Raw genomic sequence first — 21,309 nt, 5'->3', positions numbered from 1 at the left:
CCATGATATAAGTAACGCGATCAGTCTCAGACATAGAAAATAAGAGACAAAGAAAAAAGAAATGAGCTTAATGAAAAGGAAGAGAACGGAGAATTTGGGCGCACGATGGATTGGGATCATGAAAGAGCCTCTTGACCACTCAGATCTCCCAATTTATTAAGTTTCGTTTACTATTTATGGAGGCATCTGAAGAATCTTGTTTATTTGACTGTTGACTAAAATAAGAATCGCTTTGCTCTAATATCCGTAACTATTGCATGTGTGTGTGAAATACCAGGTATATTTGAACATTCTATTAACATTGTCAAGCCTGCATCACTTGTTCTTATGTACAGCCGACCACTACCGAACGAAACCATATTGACAGAATTTGTTATGACCAACTGCCTAGGGTGTATTATTATTGGTAGGCACAATTTTGAACAGTTATTGTAAATATTGCACTTATTAACGAATCTAACATGTTCTTTATCTTTCATTTCATCTTGTAGTTCCTACATTTATGACAGCGTGTCACTTGGATATACTTTCCTACACAATAAGTGACCGTATCGTTATAATATATTTGTATCAAGCCTTAAAATTTGTACAATGAGCTTGGGATTTTCTTGTATAATATCGATATGCTTCAATATACCATGAAATCAATCACCAAGACCAATTATTGTAACGCTTAGAGAGAAAACTGAAAATATAGCACTCTTGCTAATTTATTTCGGACAACATTTTGGATTTAACACTCTCTCTTCGGACACTAAACCGGCCCAACCCGGCCGTGAAAGTTCTATACTAAAGGGCGATTTATTTTTATTTTTTCAAATGAGGAATTCAAGATGTAAAATGAGGGCATCTTTCGTGATAACTTGCTTTACATCTTGCATCCTTCGTTAGAAACAAAAATCTGTCCCCAAACGAAGCATTAGCATAAAATTTCGTAACTTTCATGGTCGGTTTCGTAGGATCAGTAGTGAAAGGTTTTTAAAATTTCCATCATTAACTTTTCATATTGAATTTGGAGCAGTATACTTAACAGTATTTTAGCGCCATAAAGCACTAAAAAGCAAAAATAGTTAAATAAGATTTATTTATTAAAATAACTTTACAAGTCAAAAAGATAAATTTATATACAGAGATTTTTAATGAATAAGTTCTTTGAAAGCCTTGGCATTCAGTAGTATTGGTTTTCTTCTCAATTATTATGATGTCAAAACACCGAATAAAATATTTCCTTTCCATTCACTTATTTCTTTCCTGTGAGAAATATAAAAAAAGTAGAATGAAAAGTATAACTAAGAAATTCATTACTTAAAAAGCATATATTATTAAAATGAAATTCCTTATTTCTATTAGAAGACATCGGTTTATTTCAAATGTTCAGCATGTGAATGATTTAAACATATGATATCACAATGAAGAAAATTATGATAGTCCGATGCAGTATTAAGTGTTATTTTAAAATCATTTTAGAGCGTTGGCAATGATATTTATGCATTAAATCTAAATGTTTTTATGACTTTCACTATTAGCTTTATGATTCTTTATTATTATAAAAAATAAAATTACTGAACATAAATAAAATAATGGTAATATTCTGGTTATCATTATTATTTGCACATTTTCTTTTTCATTTTATTAGATTTTTTAGGGAAAATGTTAAGCTGGAAGTATGAAACTTTGCATAGGGATATAGTATCAATTTTATAGACTTTTATCAAATTTTGATGGAAATATGCTTACAGGGTATTTACTTATGTGTCTGTCTGTGTGTATGCGAACACTATAATTCAAAAAAGGAAAGAACTAAATGAATGAAACTTGGTAAAAATTGGAGGATGAAGCAATTATTATTATAAGTCCAGATTCTTTTTAAATTTGATATATTCAGTAATCATTACGCTTGAAAATGGCAAAGAAAGAGGAGTACCTGCGGAATTTGCTTGACCTTTCAGGGCTTGAAATCTTCTTTCCCACCCCCAACACCCGTGATACGTTTAAGAGATTAAGACTTTCACTAGGAAAACCGAAAAGATGACTCGCATCTCTAAATTTTTGTAAATGTAGTATCGAGGAAAGTTATAATTATAAACTGATATAAAATTTTAGTTTTTAGTATAGATTATCTGAATATATTTATCAATGACAAAGGATGTGCGTGCGTGTGCTTTAGAGAAAGCGAATATGCACTCCAGTAAATATTTTTTAAATTTTAAATCAGAATTTCATTCAATTAAAACGTAATCCGTATTTAAGAAAATTTCAATCAAAACAATAAGACAAATATTACAATTATAATTAACTTTTTAAAAATATTAAAATATTGTACTGCCAACAAGGATACGCAATTGTTCAGATATCTGGTACACAAGTAGGATTGATTAAACTATCTCATTTATAAAAACAAATAACGGAATTTATTATAAAACTATCAATTTCAATTAAAAGATAGAAATCATCCCTTATATAGTCAGTAAAAATTCTAATCAGAAATATCAAAACTATCTAAAAATAATAAAATACTTACTGGACAAACAAATAGGCTCAGGTTGCCATTTACCCTGTTTGCAAGTTGTTGTTACATTAACAATTTTCGATCCTGAAGTTGCATGCTTTTGTTCGCAGGTAAGATATAAATGATGTCCAGCTGGTCTAACTCCACCTTTTGTAATCTTCACAAGCAAAAAACAGCAACAAAGTATAATTTAAAACGATTATTTTACTATGATCAAAGTTTATCGAATGTTTTTTCAAGCTTACAAGATACACTCTTTTCAACGAAAATACAATGAATTCCATTTATTTTTTTTATAAATATTTTCTTCAAATAATTTTACTACAAGTAAAATTCATTGTGGCTATTTATGTATTATAATTATGTTCCACATCTTCTCTTAAACAACTGGGTCGAATTCGACAAAACTTTTCATTCGTATTCTTTAACACAGGAAAAAGTAACATCGTTAACTTTTTCAAAGTATAAAAGTTAATTATTCAAATAATTGGAAATTAACTGAAATCTTCCAGCTTTTCTGCAGTAAGTTCGAAATAAATTATTGTATATTTTTTAAATTAAAAATTATTTTAAAAAGAAAAATTATATTTTCTATTGTACCAAATTCATTCTGCGAAACATTTTCTTCGGTTTTCATCAATTCGTTTAAAATTTAATGCAGACGATTTTGAAATGCAGAAAAAATAAGACGCTGGTTTATTCTAACTTTCTATTTTGAAATTTCTTTCATATATTCTAAATTTTTAATTGGTTTTAAATAGTTATTTAATGATGCTTAAAAGAAGAAGAAGAAAAAAAAAGAAAGAAAATATCCGTGCGTGTGTGTGTAAATATATTTTGGAATATTGCAATGTGCACATCGGAATAGTTGCTTTTCTTTCGAAATTTTTATATTGATTCTGATTGATTGTAAAATTAAATGTGTAAATTATTGCAGAGAAAACTGAACTAGGAATATCTATGGTATTTGTAAAAAATATTATTGAAATATGTAATAAACTGTGTTCATAAGAAATTTACGTCACCAGTTTATACTTAGAAATTAGAAAAAGAATGTAAAATATTAAAATTTCTTAATATGCAAGCCTTACTTTTTCTTTTCTTTTTACTTATGTTTTAAATGAATGAAAAATAAATTACGATTAAAAAAAAATTTCATAAATACTCAAATTTATTGATTATAATATTAGCACTCAATACCGGTGATAACACAGTTATGTTTACTTAAAACAAATGTTACCACTAAAGTTCAGAAATCAGTTAATCTGCAGGTTAGCTAGTTAATCTGTCCATTAACTAAAGTAATCCGTTAAAGTGCGGAAAACTGTTTCACTTTTTAAATTACCTAGGTAAACTGCGAATTACCTAGATAATCTGTACATTACCACCTAAACGATCTTTAATCTGTACATTACGTATTAGGCATTAGTTAAAGTGAAAATAAGATCTTTACGGAAACAACAGCAATTTTTCTGCACACTTAAATTAAATGTTGTTTATTTATTGATTGATATCTGAAGAATCAAATTAGTACAATCGAACAATCAACACGTTAGTTGATAGAATCAATCATCAATCAATTAAAAAACTTTAATACAAATTCTCAAACAGTTCAAAATATTATTGCAATTCAAAGAAATTGACATTATGTTATTTATTTTTCGATATCTAAAGAATCACTTAATTCAATTAAGCAAACAACAAATTAATTGACAGAATAAATCATTTGAAAAACTATAATATAAAAAATCAAATGGTTTAACATATAGTTACAGTTAAGGAAATGAATTTGCTGTAACATTCCCCGTTTCCCAGTACTGATAAGACATTTACAGCCAGCTGTGTCGTCGCTGTTAATGACTAAACTCCTCGAGATAGCCAGAAGGTGGATCTTTTCACCTGGGTGGTCTCGCATCTGTTCATTAGCTACTATAATGAAAGGCCAACATGTGGAATTCCTCGTCCAAGAGGTATTGATAGTACTTTCAAAGAGAAAGGGGTGTCCAAACATCTATGTGCTAGATGTTTCTCTTTGAAAAAGGACCTTCCCACGACCCACTGGCGCCACTGAGAGAGCATATTGCTGAACCCCGATTGGCCGAAAGAGAGCTCAAATGACCAATGTAAATTAAGAGGCGGAGATTGACGCCGAAATAAAGTGCTGATAATTTTTTCTTAGAAGGGGGGGAAGAAACGAATTGCAGGAGACGGTTGAACTACGCCCACGAGTTCGGAGTCTGAGAAACTACCCCTGGAGTGGTCGTGTTGACGTGATGGAAAACTAAGTTTCAAGAAAAACCTTCAACTTTGACTGTTGTATCTCCTACTACAGGTGTAAATAACTATTTATTTAACCAAGATTAGAACAAGTTGTTCTTTGTATATATAGGGCTGTAAAATAAAGAATTGTCTGGAAATTCTGCTTCCTTATTTGATCAGTCTAGATCAGGACATTACATTTCGAAACATATGACAAAATTATGCTTACTTATTAGTGCAATCTAAAGATTGGTGCGGGTGAAACCAAATTAAAAGAGGGGGGGAGGAGTAGGGAAAGGGAATGAGAGAAACAAACAAACTTTTGAACTTTAACGATGCGGAGACCGCTAATGTAAACATAACCTAATTAAAATACGAACAATTCTTAGTTCCGCACTTTAACGGAGCAAATCAGTTATTCTGCAGATTAACTAGCTCATTAACGGTAATGCAAATAATAGTTAAGCTTGAATTAAAGATGATAGTTGCTTTTCATAATAGCATATGCGTTATTTACCTCTACTAAAATCAGTTTTCGTTCGCTACGAAATTTACCAAACTTCCAAACTTTGTGTTCTTTCATTTCTTTCAAAGTTCCGTTGTTGACTCCATGAATTGAACAATCCCCTAGCAAATATATAAAAACTAAACAAAATATATTACAGTTTATTTCCTTGTAAATACATTGACTCAACAAAGGGCTTAATGAAGTCAATTCATGCATGTCACAGTTATTACTTGACCAAAGTGTTAACAAAAATCTTTTCCCGTTAATTTTCCAAAAGCTACACTTTATAAATTTTTATGCGACCCCTATATATCAATTTAGTTAATTAAAAGCTTTAAGTTTTTATGTAATAACATCATTACGTAAAACCGCATATTCGTATTTTTAAAACTGCATGAATTATATTTAATTGAAAATAGAACGCGCTGCATAGGGACTATGTATCAAAATAGAAATTGTTAAATATTATAAAAATATAAAATGTGTTACAATATTTACATTAAAACCCTTTTTGCTTTGTTCGGGGCATATTCGCTGCACCATCACGTATTCTTTAGGGAGGTTTTTTAAAGTTCAGACTGTTTGTTACTATTTGTAAAATATAAAATACAAAATAAATGCATACAAATAGTTTATTTTTAAATTTATCATAATTTTTCAAAATGACATTACAACAAATTAATTCGCAGACGATTTGTTATTTTTTTTTCAATTGACAATAATTTTGCAAATACATTGCGTTTAGACGTTTCAAATATTTATGTTAAAATATTTTTTAAAAAATTGCATAGTGAAATGCAGCCGATTTTCTTTTATCATACGATCTTTCTAAAGTAGATTTTATAAAATATCTATCTATTTGCATTCAAGATTTTTTTTAAAATTATTATATGCGCCGATTGTAAGACCGCATAAAAGGAAATTGAGAGCCGTATGCGTCACATTGCTCGCATAATCAGATCACTGTTTATCTCAGTCAATGAAAGTTTTATTTACATTATTTTTGCTGTATCACAATTCATTTGATTTAAAAAATACAGTATGCATTTTTTTTTTCTAATGATCTTGTTGGGTGGGAAAGAAAAACTTTCTAATTGATCATATTTATCTAAAGGGGTTGCATGAAAATTTAAGAAGTGTAATTTTTTAAATTTACACTCAAATTTTTTTATTAACGTAGACTTATTCTGTATCTCATTTTGAGTTATTTTGCAATTTACATCGTCCACTTATCTTGAATGGGTAAACAATTAAACAACGTTTCAATCTTTTTGAGACACCCTATAGAATAAATATCCCATTCGAACTACATGCTGTATTATAAGTTAATTTTCATTTTTTTTTCCATCAAATATCTCGTATTTCCCTCTTCTTTCTTTAAAAGCTCGATGCATTCTAAATTCAACTAGGCTAAGAGTAATTTATATGTATTACGCAAACATAAACTTCTGATTTTACAAAATATTTCCAGTAAATATCAATTCATACATAATTTCAAAAAAAATTATGTACTATGGATTAATCGTCGAAAAATAAATTTCAGACTTGTTTTAATATTTTTTTTTTGAACAAATTGTAAAAATATTTTGCAGAGGGATTAGCACAATGCAGGGGTAGAGTTCAAAAATCTAACCAGATGAAATGGTTCTTCCTTTGAATATTTTCAAGAAAAAAGAAGTCTGCCTCTAAGAAAATAAACCAATTAAGCCTAATTTTTTAAATAACTAATTAAGGAAATTAAGTTATTGTTGAACTGGACTTGCCTTGTTAAATGCATAACACTGAAAACTTTTGCTATGTTATTTCATACATGTAATTATATGTAGTATAACCACATTTTGCTTTTTTATAGTTATGCAGCTTATAAAATAAACTATATATAACTTGCTGTTTCTTATAAAACACACTCAACATAATTTTTTTTTTTTGCTTTAAAGCTACAATTCTTAAATATTTTTGGTTTATGGACTTGAGTATATTTTATACTAGCCGCCTTTGGCGACCAGCCGGTTCGCCAATCTTAATGCTCGTTAAAATTTTAATAATTAAATATTTTATATAATTCCTACTTTAATAGCTTCTTAATCAAATATTTTAAAGCTTCAAATTTTGATAGTCATGTAATTACTCATAATAATATAAAGTCCTTCAGCCATAACATAATATGTATCTCTCTAATTTTCTGTTAGTTCCGGTAGAATTTATGCTTAAAATTAAAATGGAAATGACTAAACTGCAATTAATATAATAATATTTTTTACTGAAACAAAGCATTTTTTTTAAAAATATGATTACTGATAATAGAGTCACTGAGCGTTTAAACTTTATGGGCACTAAAGAATATCTTTCTTAAGTTATGTAATATCTCAAGAATTTGTCAACAAAATTTTCTCAGATTCATCATGAACAGATCGATTCATTAACAATGTTTAATTTTAAATGCATCAAACTTTAAGAAAATAAAATGAATCGTTTAAAATAATCGGTCGAAAACAGGTTTAAAAAACTACTTAAAAAACGATGTACTTAAAACTATAAGCATATACAAAAAAATATATAACTAACATAAATACAATTTAATTACAAAAGCATGCAACTAACCTAAAAATAATTTAAATAATTGAAAACAGGTTAAAAAAATCTACTTAAAAACGATGTACTTAAAACTATAAGCATATACAAAAAATATATAACTAACATAAATACAATTTACTTACAAAAGCATGCAACTAACCTAAAAATAATTTAAATCGTCCTTTGATAACGGTTGTCATGGCAACAATCAGAATGCGCATGCGTGAATTTTCTTCGCCAGCTCCGGTAACGCAAATGCGTGAATTTTTCTACGCCAGTTGGGGTAACGCTATGCAGATTATACATTTTTAATTTCCTTTATTCTGTGTTATTTTAATTCAAAAGTACTTCAGAATGAATCTGAAACATGGATTAATTAACAATGTATAATTTTAAATGCATAAAACATTAAGAAAATAAACAGAATCGTTTGAAATAATCCGCCGAAAAATATTAACCCTAGCCTCATTACTGTTGGGAGAAAAAAAATTGAATCCTTACTCATTTGGCGAAAAAGTTGGCGGTGGTGAAAAAGGAAGATTTTTTTGGCGGGAAAGTTAGTTTTTAATTAATAATTAAAATTTTAATTAAAAATTCGAAAAAAGGAACCCCAGGTGCACATTCCGAACCTCCAAGGTATACATGTACCAAATTTGGTAGCTGTAGGTCAAACGGTCTGGCCTGTAGAGCGCCAACACACACACACACACACACACACACACATTGAGCTTTATTATAAGTATATAGATAATCTTCCATAACAACTGAATTTATATATAACTGTTTATGTAAGTATGAATTTAAAATATTGTTCATTCTCAGATTTTAAAACCCTTCGCGCTTTTGTGCATGCGTCAGGATGTCTTTACAGTCAAAATAGAGGTGAGAGGGACGATGAAAGGAAGAGAATTGAATTGAACATTACATTGAAATTTACATTGAACAATAAGGGTAATTCGGATTATAAACAAACTTAGGAGGCTTATAAACCGCAAGTAACTCTTGATATTACAGAGAAAAGATGCTAATTCACAATAGAATATTTTAGAGCTATTTTTATTTACTGTAAGGGGTCTAAACGTTAATTTATGATGAACAAATGGAATGTCTGTTCTTAAAATTTGGAAATTCAGATTTTTACAAAATAGTAATTTTTTAGGTTCAAACAACTTTTTCATTTATTATTGAATAATATTTTAAGATTAATAATGTTAGAGAATCTCATTCGCATTTAATAATATTATATAAAGTATTTACCATGCCAGTCTAACATTTTTTTTTTTTTTTTTGCCACTTGAACTAGCTATATAAGAAATTAATATTCGAATTTTAATCACACCAAAATAATACGATCAGAAATGACATGACAGTTACATGCAAGGGGGAAAAAATAGAAGGAATAAATATCTAAGGAATGGAAATCAAGATCAAAGAGTGAAGAACACTAGAAGTGTAACAGATTTGTGCATCTGAAAGAATAACATCGATCTATTCAACAAAAAACATACTTTCTTTGCAGGGAGACGCTTCTTGCTCTATCCATTCGCCTCTTGAACATGTTGGTTTCATTCCATTAGGAATAAAACCTTCAGAACAACGAACGTTCAAAAAATTCCCACTGATGGTTGCCCTTCTGTCCTCCAGAACACCATTTTTATGTTTCAGATTTTGGACATAGCATCTTGCTGAAAAAAGAAAATAACTGATTTAGAATGGAAAATTTATACTAAAGGTATATGAGCCAGTAAAACAACATGAGTTTTATTGAACGAAGCATGTTATATTGCTTACAAGCACAATTAATATATTAGAAAAATATGAATTTAATTATATTCATATACATGCATGTTATACAGGGTGTCCATTAAGATCCTACTACCCCACATTATCCTGAGAACAGCGACAACTACGGCCATAAACTAGGTGTCTAGGTATATTAAAATAGTGTATCATGTTTTGAGAGGCATTCTCGAGTCCAAATAATCGATAGGCATACTCTATCAAAATAAATATTTGATTCTATTCATTAATAAACAAGCTAAGCAAGAAAATGATACAGGGAAAACATACCAGAAAATCCATATAAAAGCATTTCACCGATTGCAATTTATATCAAAAACATTTACTCACTATCTTTGCAAATAGGAAGAGTCCCTTTCCATTCTCCAAAAGCACACTGAATAGTTGATTCTAAAGCTAAAAAGTAGAATTCGTTGCACTCGTAATTTGGGATGGAGCCATGCAATCCAGTATAGGATTTTATTCGGCCATTAGGTATAGACGGTGGAGATGTTTGGCAACTAACTGTGAGAAGAAAAAAAAGAAACGGTTATCTTTGTTAATGACAAATAAACCTTTCTTTGTAAAATAGGTCATTGCCATGTTTTAACGATTTACTTCTAAATGAAGCCAATACACAAGACATCATAGATATGCAATTGAATATAAAAGAACTTTCCATTCCATTCATAGTAAAAAAAAATATATTATTCTTGTGTTTTAGGATATAAAATGCATTGAGCACCGAATAAAACATGGCTTTATTTGGAATGAGTCACCTTTGGCGATCAGTTAGTTTGCGAAATTAATGATTGTTAAAATAATACCACAAATTTTATTAAAAACATATTTTAAACAGAAACTTATCCAGCACGGAAAAATAAGCTGTACATTCACATCTTTATCTTCAACAATGGAAGAAAATCCAAAATTAATTATTTAATTTATTAATTAATTTATCATCAGCAATGACGGCGATTTGAGTTTCATGACAAATAGTGAAATGTATTACAGTGAAACAAAGCTAAAAATATTTTAATTAATTAAAAATAGACCAAAAAAAAACTGTACGAAACTAAATTAATATCATTTAAAAAATAACTTTGTTTTTTTAAAACAGTATAAAATTTAATTTCGGCTGTAATATTTTCGGTATTTTCAGTGGAAAAACGTCAAACTTTTCCTTAATTTTTACTTAATTAAAAGCCAATTTAAAATTTTCAAAAATCACTTCTAGTTCATATCCCTATTCTCCAAAATATATCGGTACCAAGTTTGGTAAATTTAAATCTAATGGCCATCCTTTAGAGCGCCAACACATACACATACTCTCTTTTATTATAGTAGACTTATCCTACATAGTTCGGAACTTCTAAAACAATCTTATGCTTAGTAATACTCATAATGACCAGTATTCTAATCAATTGGTTAATCATCAATTCATATATAAACTGTTACATTATTTTTTTTTCTGTTAAGTAGTTTCACTTACCGACAACACACGGAGGAAAATACCCGGTCCAAATTCCATTGCGGCACACGATTTTTTCGCCAGGTCTCGCCAACTGATAACCTTTGTCACAGGATGGTAAAAATCCTTCTCCGGAGAGATAAAGTCGAGTTCCTGTTTTTCTGAGGCCAGAGAAAGAAAGAGATTGCTTGTCACAGTAAACTGAAAAATAATTGCAGGAAAACGGATGTGAAGTTTAAATTAAATTTATAATTCATAGCATTAAGCTGGACATAGAAGATATTCCATACCACTTCAAAGAAATAATGTTACTCCAAAATCAAAAATGCAGAAAACAACTCGCAATTGGCATATTTTGAGTGAATGTTTATATTCTTTCAGTCCAAAAGGGGGGAGGGTTGAAGGTCAAGTGGGGGGAAGGAGGGGTTCAAGGAAAACTTGACATAAGGTACATATTAACCATATGCCGTTAGTGAACTTTAAAATTAACTGCATGCCATTGAACATAGATTACAAGCAACTTCTTTGGAACCATTAGGCAATTAATCGCTGGCCTGAAGTTAATATGTAAAAGTACCGTCCATCTTATCGCGCTGTTTGGATTGAGCACTCACTGAATTGGGAGTGGAAGGGGCAAAGGCCTTGAATATGTTGTTGCTTCTTATGGCACTTGCCACTGACAAGCCCGCTGTTCAAAGACAGCCGATTTAAGCCTAAGGGGGAGCGCCTCTTGTTTTTATCGTCGAGCCAACTTGGGTTAAGAGTACGACTTGACTACTCACGCATGACTCATTCGCTTGCACAACCCCTTTTTACAGGAGGGCACATTCACACATCTCACAGATAAAACAGGAAGAAGAACCATGCCCAAACCGGCACTCGAACCCGGGACGCCCTGATAACGGGGAAGATGCACTACCCCTATTCCAGGACGCCGGCCGGCCTTGAATATAGAAAGAAGGAACGGTGGACTTATGAATGTACTCTAGCTAGAACGCTCGTTATGACCAGGTGGGGGGGGAGGGTTCGAAGAAAATTTGAATGAAATGTGTGTGAATGGCCAGTGCATGTGGATGAGCGAAAAGTGCAGTGGCATGAAGTGAAATGATGGTGATTGACTGACTTATAAGCTAGAATTTTTGCTAGCGGCAACTGACTATTCTGCGAGCAACACAGTAACTGCCTTCTTATGTTTATGCTGGTCATTCCCTGTATATCTGTATAAACAAATATTAGATAGAAATTTTTTTGGGCAATTTCTGAAAAATTAGTCAGTTAATTTTCGTCTTTTAATGACGTCAGAGCCAAGAGAGTTATAATACCCCAAGTAAATTGCAATTTTATATGACACAATTGTCTGTGAAACATAAATGTACATCGATACAAGCATTAATTAATAAAGGTTACTCGTACGAAAGCCAGAATTTACCTTTCACTAACTTTCAATCATCAGGCATCAGTTTCCACTGGATCGAAGTCGTTGTTGCTTCAATGAGTGTCTTATCCTACTTCACTCTGCTCTTTGTAGAGCCATCCTGGGGATTTAAATTCCAAACCATGCAACTGATAAATTCTGTTCTCAGAACGGCAACAGCAAATTGCAATAAATCTTCAAGACTAATCATCAAGGTCCCACTGCCTGAGGGTCCCCAAGGCCATCACATTTTTAAAAGTGAAAAATTATACAACCGAAGACTAATTGGCTGAAGCTCAAAAGCTTTCCTGTGAGCCTATAACACAAATATTCCAGTACCGTAAAGGGACACAAAATAATATTAAAGTGGAAGGATGTGAAAAAGCACAGTCGTGAAAACTACGATGACCTTCGCCAGTTTTGCTGATCCTGGTGATTAGTGTCAGTGATAATAGGCAAATTTCTAAGAAAATACCTTCAAACATTTAGGTATTACCAAGCCGAATAATTACTGGTTTGTGGATGTGAGGAAATTTTTTGAGGGTCCTCCAACAGAATGAAATGGAGCCAAGTCAGAGGACAACCCATTTCTCACTGGTGCCCCATAATCGACAACTGTAAAAGCAATCAATTGTTTTGTGAAGTTCCACATCACAGATACAGCAAAATTTATGCGTCATGTCCGACAGATGTGTATCCAGCATTTATTTCATGTTGGATAACTTTTGTACGACATAACTTTTTCATAAAACATAAATAAGTATTTTTCTTATCAAACTTGTTTACTGTCTATTTTGCATCCTTTTATTTTTTATCTTGGGAAATATTTTAGGGTAATAAAAAGACTGACCTCCTCTGAACAGATTTTGCTCACAATTTGATAGAAATCTGAAAATTTGGTGTAAAGACCGCGTACCAAATTTCAGCCGTATAGCTGAAAGCGTTTTTAAGTTCTATTTGTCACAGACAGACGGACATTTTCCAAAAATGTATTTTTCGTACTTAAGGAGATCTAAAACGTGGAGATTCGTCAAAATGTCGAGTTCGAATTTTTTTAACGATTACTATACTTTATCTTTACTACATACACGAGAAAGTAAAAATTCCTCGTAAAGGGGACGCCGCTTAATCCCTTACTTTATTTATTTTTGTTATTACTCTAATCCGGAAAACGACCTGTTCAACGCATATAAAAATATCCATTTAGTGTGATCACTGTATCGTTTAATGTTATTTATTATGCTATGATGCAGAAACAGATAATTAACAGATCCATCGGTTTCAACGAACGTTAACAATTGATGTTTGTGGAATTTCAAACCCCCCTTGTAATAAAACCTCCGAGAGATATCTGTCACATGCAATGGGATTCACATTATTTTCATATTCTAAATAAGAGGGCCTATATTGTTTAAAAGGTCAGCTAAGTTGCCTGGGTTGAAATCTGCTGAATAACACCATTTATTTTTATGTGTTCGAACTTCTGAACGCACCTGTAGATTTTGAAATGCAAAAAAAAAAAAAAAAAAATTTCGTGTGTTAAAATATAAACTAGAATTGTCTCTCCAACAAAGACAATAACCCTCTACTACCCCACTTAAAACTTTGGACCTCGGGCAAAGTCGTGAACTCTACAATTCCTCAGAATTTTATTATCATAATCTAGTGTGGGAGAATTGTGTATATGTAGAGAGGATTCTATCTATATATAGAGAGATAGATAGATAGATATAGATATAATAAATACATATTTAGAACGTCTTTTTTTTACAATATATATATATATATATATATATATATATATAATTTTACACAAAATTACAGTTTCTGTAACATCATCTCATGCCAAATTTCATTTATTTAAATCGCTGCGCTTTTGGACAATAGCGCTTGTATGCATGCGAAAGTGCAGACCGAATCGATGATCAACTGCTTGATAGATTTGGTTCAAAATTTGATGAAAAATCTACAATTTAGATGCTGAATCTATGCACCAAATTTTATCTGCCTAAGTCTGATTAATAAACGAAAGAATTAATAAACGAAGGATAGATAAACGATATTAACCCTTATCGTGGCAAGATTGCTTTTTTGAAGAAAAGCAAATATATATAGGTAGCTATACATTTTGTATAGTATACCTCATTTTGTATACCATCTCATTTTGTATAGTATACTATACATACAACTTTATAAAAATTATTTTATAGTGGTAGTATATTTTTATAAAGTTGTATGTATGGTATACTATACAAAATGAAAAAAAGGGTTAAGAAAACGAAATGTATATTTTGGACTCCTTTATCAGAGGAAGTGAAACTAAAATTTGATTCAAAACTATAGTTATAGTCAGAAAATCCCAGTTAAATCATTCAGTCACTGAGTTTACGACATGGTTATGAAAGTACGAACCGAGCAAACAATCGACTCCCAGGCTCATTTTTTTTTTTTTTCAAAAATAGATACAAAACTACATTTTAAATGCTAAACCTTTGCACAAACTTTATCATCCACTTTACGTTTCTAATTATCGAGCAACAGATAGATTTTTTGAGAATTGATTTGATTTAAAATTTGACAGTAATCTCCAAATTTGGGCTAAGGACCAAGTGCCAGATTCAGTCCATCTAGCTCAAACCAGTTTCGAGTTATGACTATCAATAGCAGACAGTCGGGCATTATTTCAAAAATTTATTTTTCAAAGAGATGAAGATCCGATATGTGGAAGTATGTAAAAATCTAATTTTAAATTTTTGGATAATTAAAATGCCTTTTCTTTTTATTCTTCTTACAGGAGAAAGTTAAAAATTGTTGACTGCGTTCGAATAATTTGATCCATATAAAACGGAATAAAATAATTACTTCACGATTTTTTTTAAAAAAATATCTCGTGATTTAAAAACTTAGATGCTGCATACTAGTCAAATTTCTGACGGGGGGGGGAGGTCCAGTAAAAAATCTTTATCTTTATTCCCTTATTAACACCTTAGTTACAATATATTTTCTCAAACACAGACCACAGAGACATATTATGCACTTACATGCCTGTTAAACATAAGTAGCAAATAATACCGTGAAAATAACATAAATAAAACAGTTATACACAAAGAAGAAATATGGCATGAAGAAAATGGCGTCAATAGAATAGTGATACAAAACAAATGTCACTGAGACGTAAATAAAATAATGGTATAAAAATTACAGCACAAAATTTGTTATTATTAAATCTTAATATAAAAAAAGAAATATTTTTTAAATTTCAAACTTACCGCAAAATACCACTTTTAAGCAAATTGATAATAATAAACACAATATTCCATGCACTTGCATTTTGCGAAATCCAAAAAGAAATGAAAACTAAATATACTGTTGCTGATATGTGTCTGACTGCTGCATCGTGTGCTGCGCAGGCTTTTATCCAATTTCATTTCTAGAAACAAGAGTTAACTTTGTTTACGTTATGAAAATCGGTGAATTGCGTTTGAAATCAGACTTTGAGAAGGTTGAGCTTTGTGCTGAAATTTGATACTTTAAAAAAACATCATTATGGTTAGTTAAAAATAACCGTTGGAAATAATTTGCAAACATTTATCAATTGGGAAAATATCGGATTTCTCTCATTTATTTGAAATATGTTGTTTTTTTTAAGCGCAGACGATTTTTTTAAAGAAAAATATTGCTTGTTTTGTATTTTGAAGTATTATTTGAATGCAATTATAGAACTAAGGTTCAACTATCTCTCTATTTTTCAGAGGTTACTATCGAATGAAATTATATCCGAATGAATGTAATTTGTTATCCAAAATCGAATTTACTCAATTCCATAGCTCTAAAATCTGCTTATAAAATAAGAAAAAACTTTCTCTGCAACGAATGTTATACGATATTAGATATTGTTTAAAAATTTTATTTTGGATTTGATTCCTTATTGTATTACATTCCATTTATTCAAGTTTTTGTCTATTTCAATCTGTATGAAAGGTTAACCTTTCCCATTTTATAATAATGGCTTCAAATATTGCGTATGATCGGAAGGAAAAATATTTAAACATTTATCGGAAATGGAGCATTGATTTGAACACCGAACATACAGCAATCACCATTTTATATGCTTTTTTCTTTAGTTAAATTCTTTCGCATTCGTTAAGAATTTTTTTTTTATCTGTTAAAATTCCAAAATTTTGTATAATCCCATTGACTTTTCAATGGTTTAACATTTTCAGAATTTTATTAGCTATTGATATTATTAATTATCAACTATATTCATAAAAATTATCAATTAAATTTAATAAAATAACTATCAATTATATTTACTATAATTAAATTTTAATTCCATGTCAATAGAGAATTTAATTTGAGAAAAAAATAATAAAATATTCTATGCAATATAATAATGAATTATAAAGGAAAATAAAGAAAAAATTAAGTATTCATAAAAATAATTTTTAATAAACGGTTTTAAATTATTATACTAAATTTTTTTAATTAATTCATAAAAATCTGATCAAAAGTTAAACTAAACTAATTTTTCTTTTTGAAAACAGTATAATAAAGAAATTAAACCACAATAAGTTTAAAAAAAAGACTCAAACAATCTTTAAAAATTTCAATAAGAATTTTTCAAACTCCATCTTTTGTTTTTATCAATTGGGCATCGATTTCCAAATTTTCGATTAAAAATTATCTTTTTTAATACATTACTATTCAGATAGATAATAGCTCCAGTATGAAAAACGGATCTCAGTATGTAATAATTTGAAACTGTAAAACAAAACTTATCCATAATTTAATTGAAATAATTAATTTTGAAAAGAACAATTTTATTTTTCTTAACTCTCAATTAAACATTTTACATGAAACATTAGTTTCTAGGTGCAATCTAAACAATTTTTTTGTTCCTTCAAAGCACAAAGACAAAAAAAAAAAAAAAAAAAAAAAACATTCAAAAACAATTTGATAAGTCTGTGTGATCGTAATCACACTTGATTTAACTAAACTTAACCAGTGGAACAAGTTTAGTTTAGTTATATTAGCGTCTCGTTTTAAAACAACATTAGGGAAATTTTGGAACGAACCTCGTAATTTCGAACCGCGGTCAGATGACGAAGGCGACACCTGAGCTGGCACCTCCCCCCCCACACACTTCTCCAAGTTTCCACACCACACCAACGGAAGGAAGTTTGGTCCCGACTAATTTAGCATGCATCGGACCCGCTTACACGACGATTCTTCGTTATCGGGTCTCGAGCCTGAAGCCCTCCGGTTCCGAAGCCGAGACATTACCACTATTCCACTACTGTCCCAACCAGTGCAACGAATACAGTAACAAAATGAACCATGCAGATTTGGAGAGAAAACAAAATCTCACAAACATTTTTCTTAAAAAAATAAAACGAGAAAAAAAAATAAGATAATACTCTCAAGTAACAGAAAAGTATTCTGACATTAAATTTATTTGTAATTGCAAAATTTACAAGAAAGGGATGAAATTTAATTCACCGATTAGCATACATATTATAGTTTTAAAACGATCCAAATAAATAACAGCATTGTATCGAAATATTGCATCTATAAATCCGGCGTATTACTTAACATTAAAATTGTTTAATGTATAATATTTCTAGTATAAAAACTACTTTTATAACACATGAAATCATTTTATCGTTTAAAAGCTCTACTTTTTTTTTATCGTCTGCTTCTGATTAAAATTATGAAATTAATTGAATCGGACGATTTTTAAAAAGATTTGTTACATTAATACTGCAACTTTTGTTCACAAATGTTGATATTTAAGAAAGGTTATATTCATTTGAATGATTGACATATAACTTTAAGCATTTTTAAATCATCAACACCGTTAGACATAATATGCTATTAATATGCTGGTCATAATACTCTTTATGACCAATAAAAGCATATTAAAATAAGTGGGAAAGTTTTTTAAAAAATAGTAATAAAATACTTTCAAATGTAAAAAAAAAAAAAAAAAAAAAAAGATTTTTTACAAAAATTGTTAATTTCTAATTAACTGAATATTTAATTAATTTTTGTACTTTGAAATGTTGACAATATTCTTTCTCATATCATATAATGAATGTGCGAAATTCAGTTGAATGCGACCCAATTGTTTAGGAGGAGACATGGAAAATATATAAATAACCCCAATGATTTTTATTTATATCAAGATGGTCTATCAATTTTAAATGTGCTCGCGGATAAAATTAATTGAAAATATCAGATCCCGCATTTTCAAAAAGTTCATTGAAAAAAGGGAGGAGGTCATCATTATTTGGAGATGAACTGCCGGGTATAAATATATGCTACATAAGTCATAGCTTAAGATTCCTATTTTCTAGGATTAGTTTAATTATATTAATGTTTTGTTATTAGAAGCAATACTAAGGCTATTTTAGGGCAGACTCCGCGATTTTGAAACGTAAGCAGATGGCGATAACAACATCTGAACTGCCCCACCCACCTCTTCTCCAAACTTTCTTGAGAGACGAGACAAAAAAAAAGTAAGCATTTCATATATAAAAATATACTAATTAAATGTAGCTAAAAAGTGCTCCATATCTCAAATAGCTTCGATCCTTATCAATTCTAGATCCAGCACTGAGGATTTTATTGAATATAATCAAAGGTGTCGATGTTTGCTGAAACTATAATAATTCGATGCAGTTATGCAATCAGAAATATATCATTAATAATTAGATATACGATCAATTACAACAAAATGCATAGGGTGAAAAATAAAATCTAATCGTGATTATAATAATATATTACACAAAAACTATTATACTTAAACAAGTACTTCTTCGTGTAAATTGCATATTTTTTAATTAAATTTGTAATCAGATAAATTCGTTTAGTAAATTTCAACATATGCTCCCTATAAAGGTAAGTAAGGTGCTATTCTAGTTCTCACCATAGGTTGCCTGAAATTTATTATGTAAAATTAAACACAGCATTTGTTGTCATAGCTTTCAATTCTTGATTATCATTAAGTGATGTTGCAAACATCCATGAAAACTAGACATGTCATTTACTGCCTTAGCTGTCAATGCTTGCTTATCATGAAGTGATGTTGCAAACATCCATGAAAACTAGACATCGTATTTGTTGTCTTAGCATTCAATGCTTGATTATCATGACATGAAGTGGCAAAACATCTATGAAAACTAGATGTGGCAATCATTGACTTAGCTTTCAATGCCATATCATGAACTGATATGGCAAATCCATGGTAGCATCTAAAACTCCCTTTGAACTTTTCAATTCTTAGAATCACTAAAAACTTTTTTCCATTTTATAAAAAATTATAATTATATTCACTCAGACATTTATAAATCATCTGTGCACTTTTTTTCAATAATTTTTTAAAAAAGGAAAAAAAAAAAAAATACTTAAAAAAATGTGGCAATGTAAACAGAAAAATTTTGTATAACTGTATTCAACAATTATTTCATACTAATGTGTTTAAATGAGGGAAAGACTTAGCACTCATCCTGTATTTTGACTCTCTAAATAAACACAATCATAATATATTTTCCACTAAGGCAAACTAACAAAACAAAAAACAAAATATTAAATTTAATAAAATTCATCAAATCAGGAAGAATAGATGCACATAAAATGCAAACTAAATATATATTTAAAAAAACGATTTCACACTTTTTATTAATATGGTAAATTATCTACTACTATTATTTAAGTTAAATGTACCTTCCATCACTTAGCACACAACATATGGTAGCTAATTTAACTATATAATTTAACTATTCTAATCATGACCACAATAGGTAATTTTTAAACTTTAAAAAGGCATATAATTCTAACAAAAAATTTATTTTATCTTGAATTATATTTTATGCTGTTTTAGACAATAAATGGACTAATAAGAAATTAAGATTTCGATATTTTTATATAGTCCTATCAATTATATTTTATTTATTTTTACTCACTATTATTTTGAACAAAAAAAAGTTCAACTTCTCTGCAATCAAAACTGACTGAGCTATAAAGATTTGAATTTAATTATCTTAGAAAGCTTTAGAAATTTCAATGCCATTTCAAAGAAGATATGCAAAACAACATATTCCTAAAGGCAGTATTTGATTGATTTAAAATAGTGGTGAGGTTAGACATACTTTAATAATACTCTGTATACACAGATCCCATCTAGGTATTTTTCACGACACTCATATTTCATTTTAAAAATATCAACAGAATGTTAGACCCAAACTCGTTATATTTCTGAATTAACCCTTCCTAACTCATAGTTTTAAGATTATAAATTTTTAAATATCCATGGACAGTTATTTTAATGCCTTTGATTAGAGCTACTGCCTCTTAATAACTTTAAAAACCATAAAAAGTTTTGATTTATACTCTAATCACATAATAAAGTTTAAAAAATCAAATAAATGATTACTTTAAGATAGTAATATGTCAGCCTTTAATGATGGAATGATGCTTGTTATAAATTTCTATCAAATTATGCAATGAAATAAAAAAAAATCAATTTCTTGTCAAAAGCTATTAAGAAGTGTCTTACTTTGTAAATTAATTATTAATTGATCAGATTGACAAATTTATTTTACCTAGTAAGATAAATTAATTTCTTTCCTTAAATCAATCCAAGACCAAAGACATTTTTATAAATCATTGCTAAATGTGATCTTAAGGAATTATAAAATGTTTCTTTTTTTGAGGTTGGGGGAGGAAACAGATGAGAACATCTGTTACATTTTACATCTGTTATAAATTAAACAGAAAATAAAAATCCTATGAAA

The 21,309-nt window shown here is 29.6% G+C and overlaps 1 protein-coding gene across 1 annotated transcript; it reads right to left on the bottom strand.

Moving 5' to 3' along the window:
• Nucleotides 1-1,067: 1,067 nt before the first annotated feature.
• LOC129957471 (sushi, von Willebrand factor type A, EGF and pentraxin domain-containing protein 1-like) lies at nucleotides 1,068-15,931 on the bottom strand. Its single transcript, XM_056069792.1, has 7 exons — nucleotides 15,784-15,931; nucleotides 11,122-11,301; nucleotides 9,981-10,154; nucleotides 9,359-9,535; nucleotides 5,286-5,395; nucleotides 2,522-2,666; nucleotides 1,068-1,251 (listed from the first exon to the last, which is right to left on the bottom strand). The coding sequence occupies exons 1-7, from the start codon at nucleotides 15,842-15,844 to the stop codon at nucleotides 1,241-1,243; spliced, it is 858 nt and encodes a 285-aa protein (XP_055925767.1). The 5' UTR covers nucleotides 15,845-15,931; the 3' UTR covers nucleotides 1,068-1,240.
• Nucleotides 15,932-21,309: the final 5,378 nt, after the last annotated feature.

Source organism: Argiope bruennichi, chromosome 11, assembly GCF_947563725.1.
Source record: "Argiope bruennichi chromosome 11, qqArgBrue1.1, whole genome shotgun sequence".
Lineage (NCBI taxonomy): Eukaryota > Metazoa > Arthropoda > Arachnida > Araneae > Araneidae > Argiope > Argiope bruennichi.
The sequence above is the reverse complement of the archived record's forward strand: the minus strand, read 5'-3'. Positions and strand labels throughout refer to the sequence as shown.

What these genes read in the sequence shown, in the direction of transcription:
- LOC129957471 (XM_056069792.1), bottom strand. Translation starts at nt 15,844, where the DNA reads ATGCAAGTGCATGGAATATTGTGTTTATTATTATCAATTTGCTTAAAA. An exon ending in AGCGTCTCCCTGCAAAGAAA is followed by an intron (nt 5,396 to 9,358) that starts GTATGTTTTTTG and finishes TATATTTGCTAG; the next exon opens with GGGATTGTTCAATTCATGGA. An exon ending in GAAAACTGATTTTAGTAGAG is followed by an intron (nt 2,667 to 5,285) that starts GTAAATAACGCA and finishes TTGCTTGTGAAG; the next exon opens with ATTACAAAAGGTGGAGTTAG.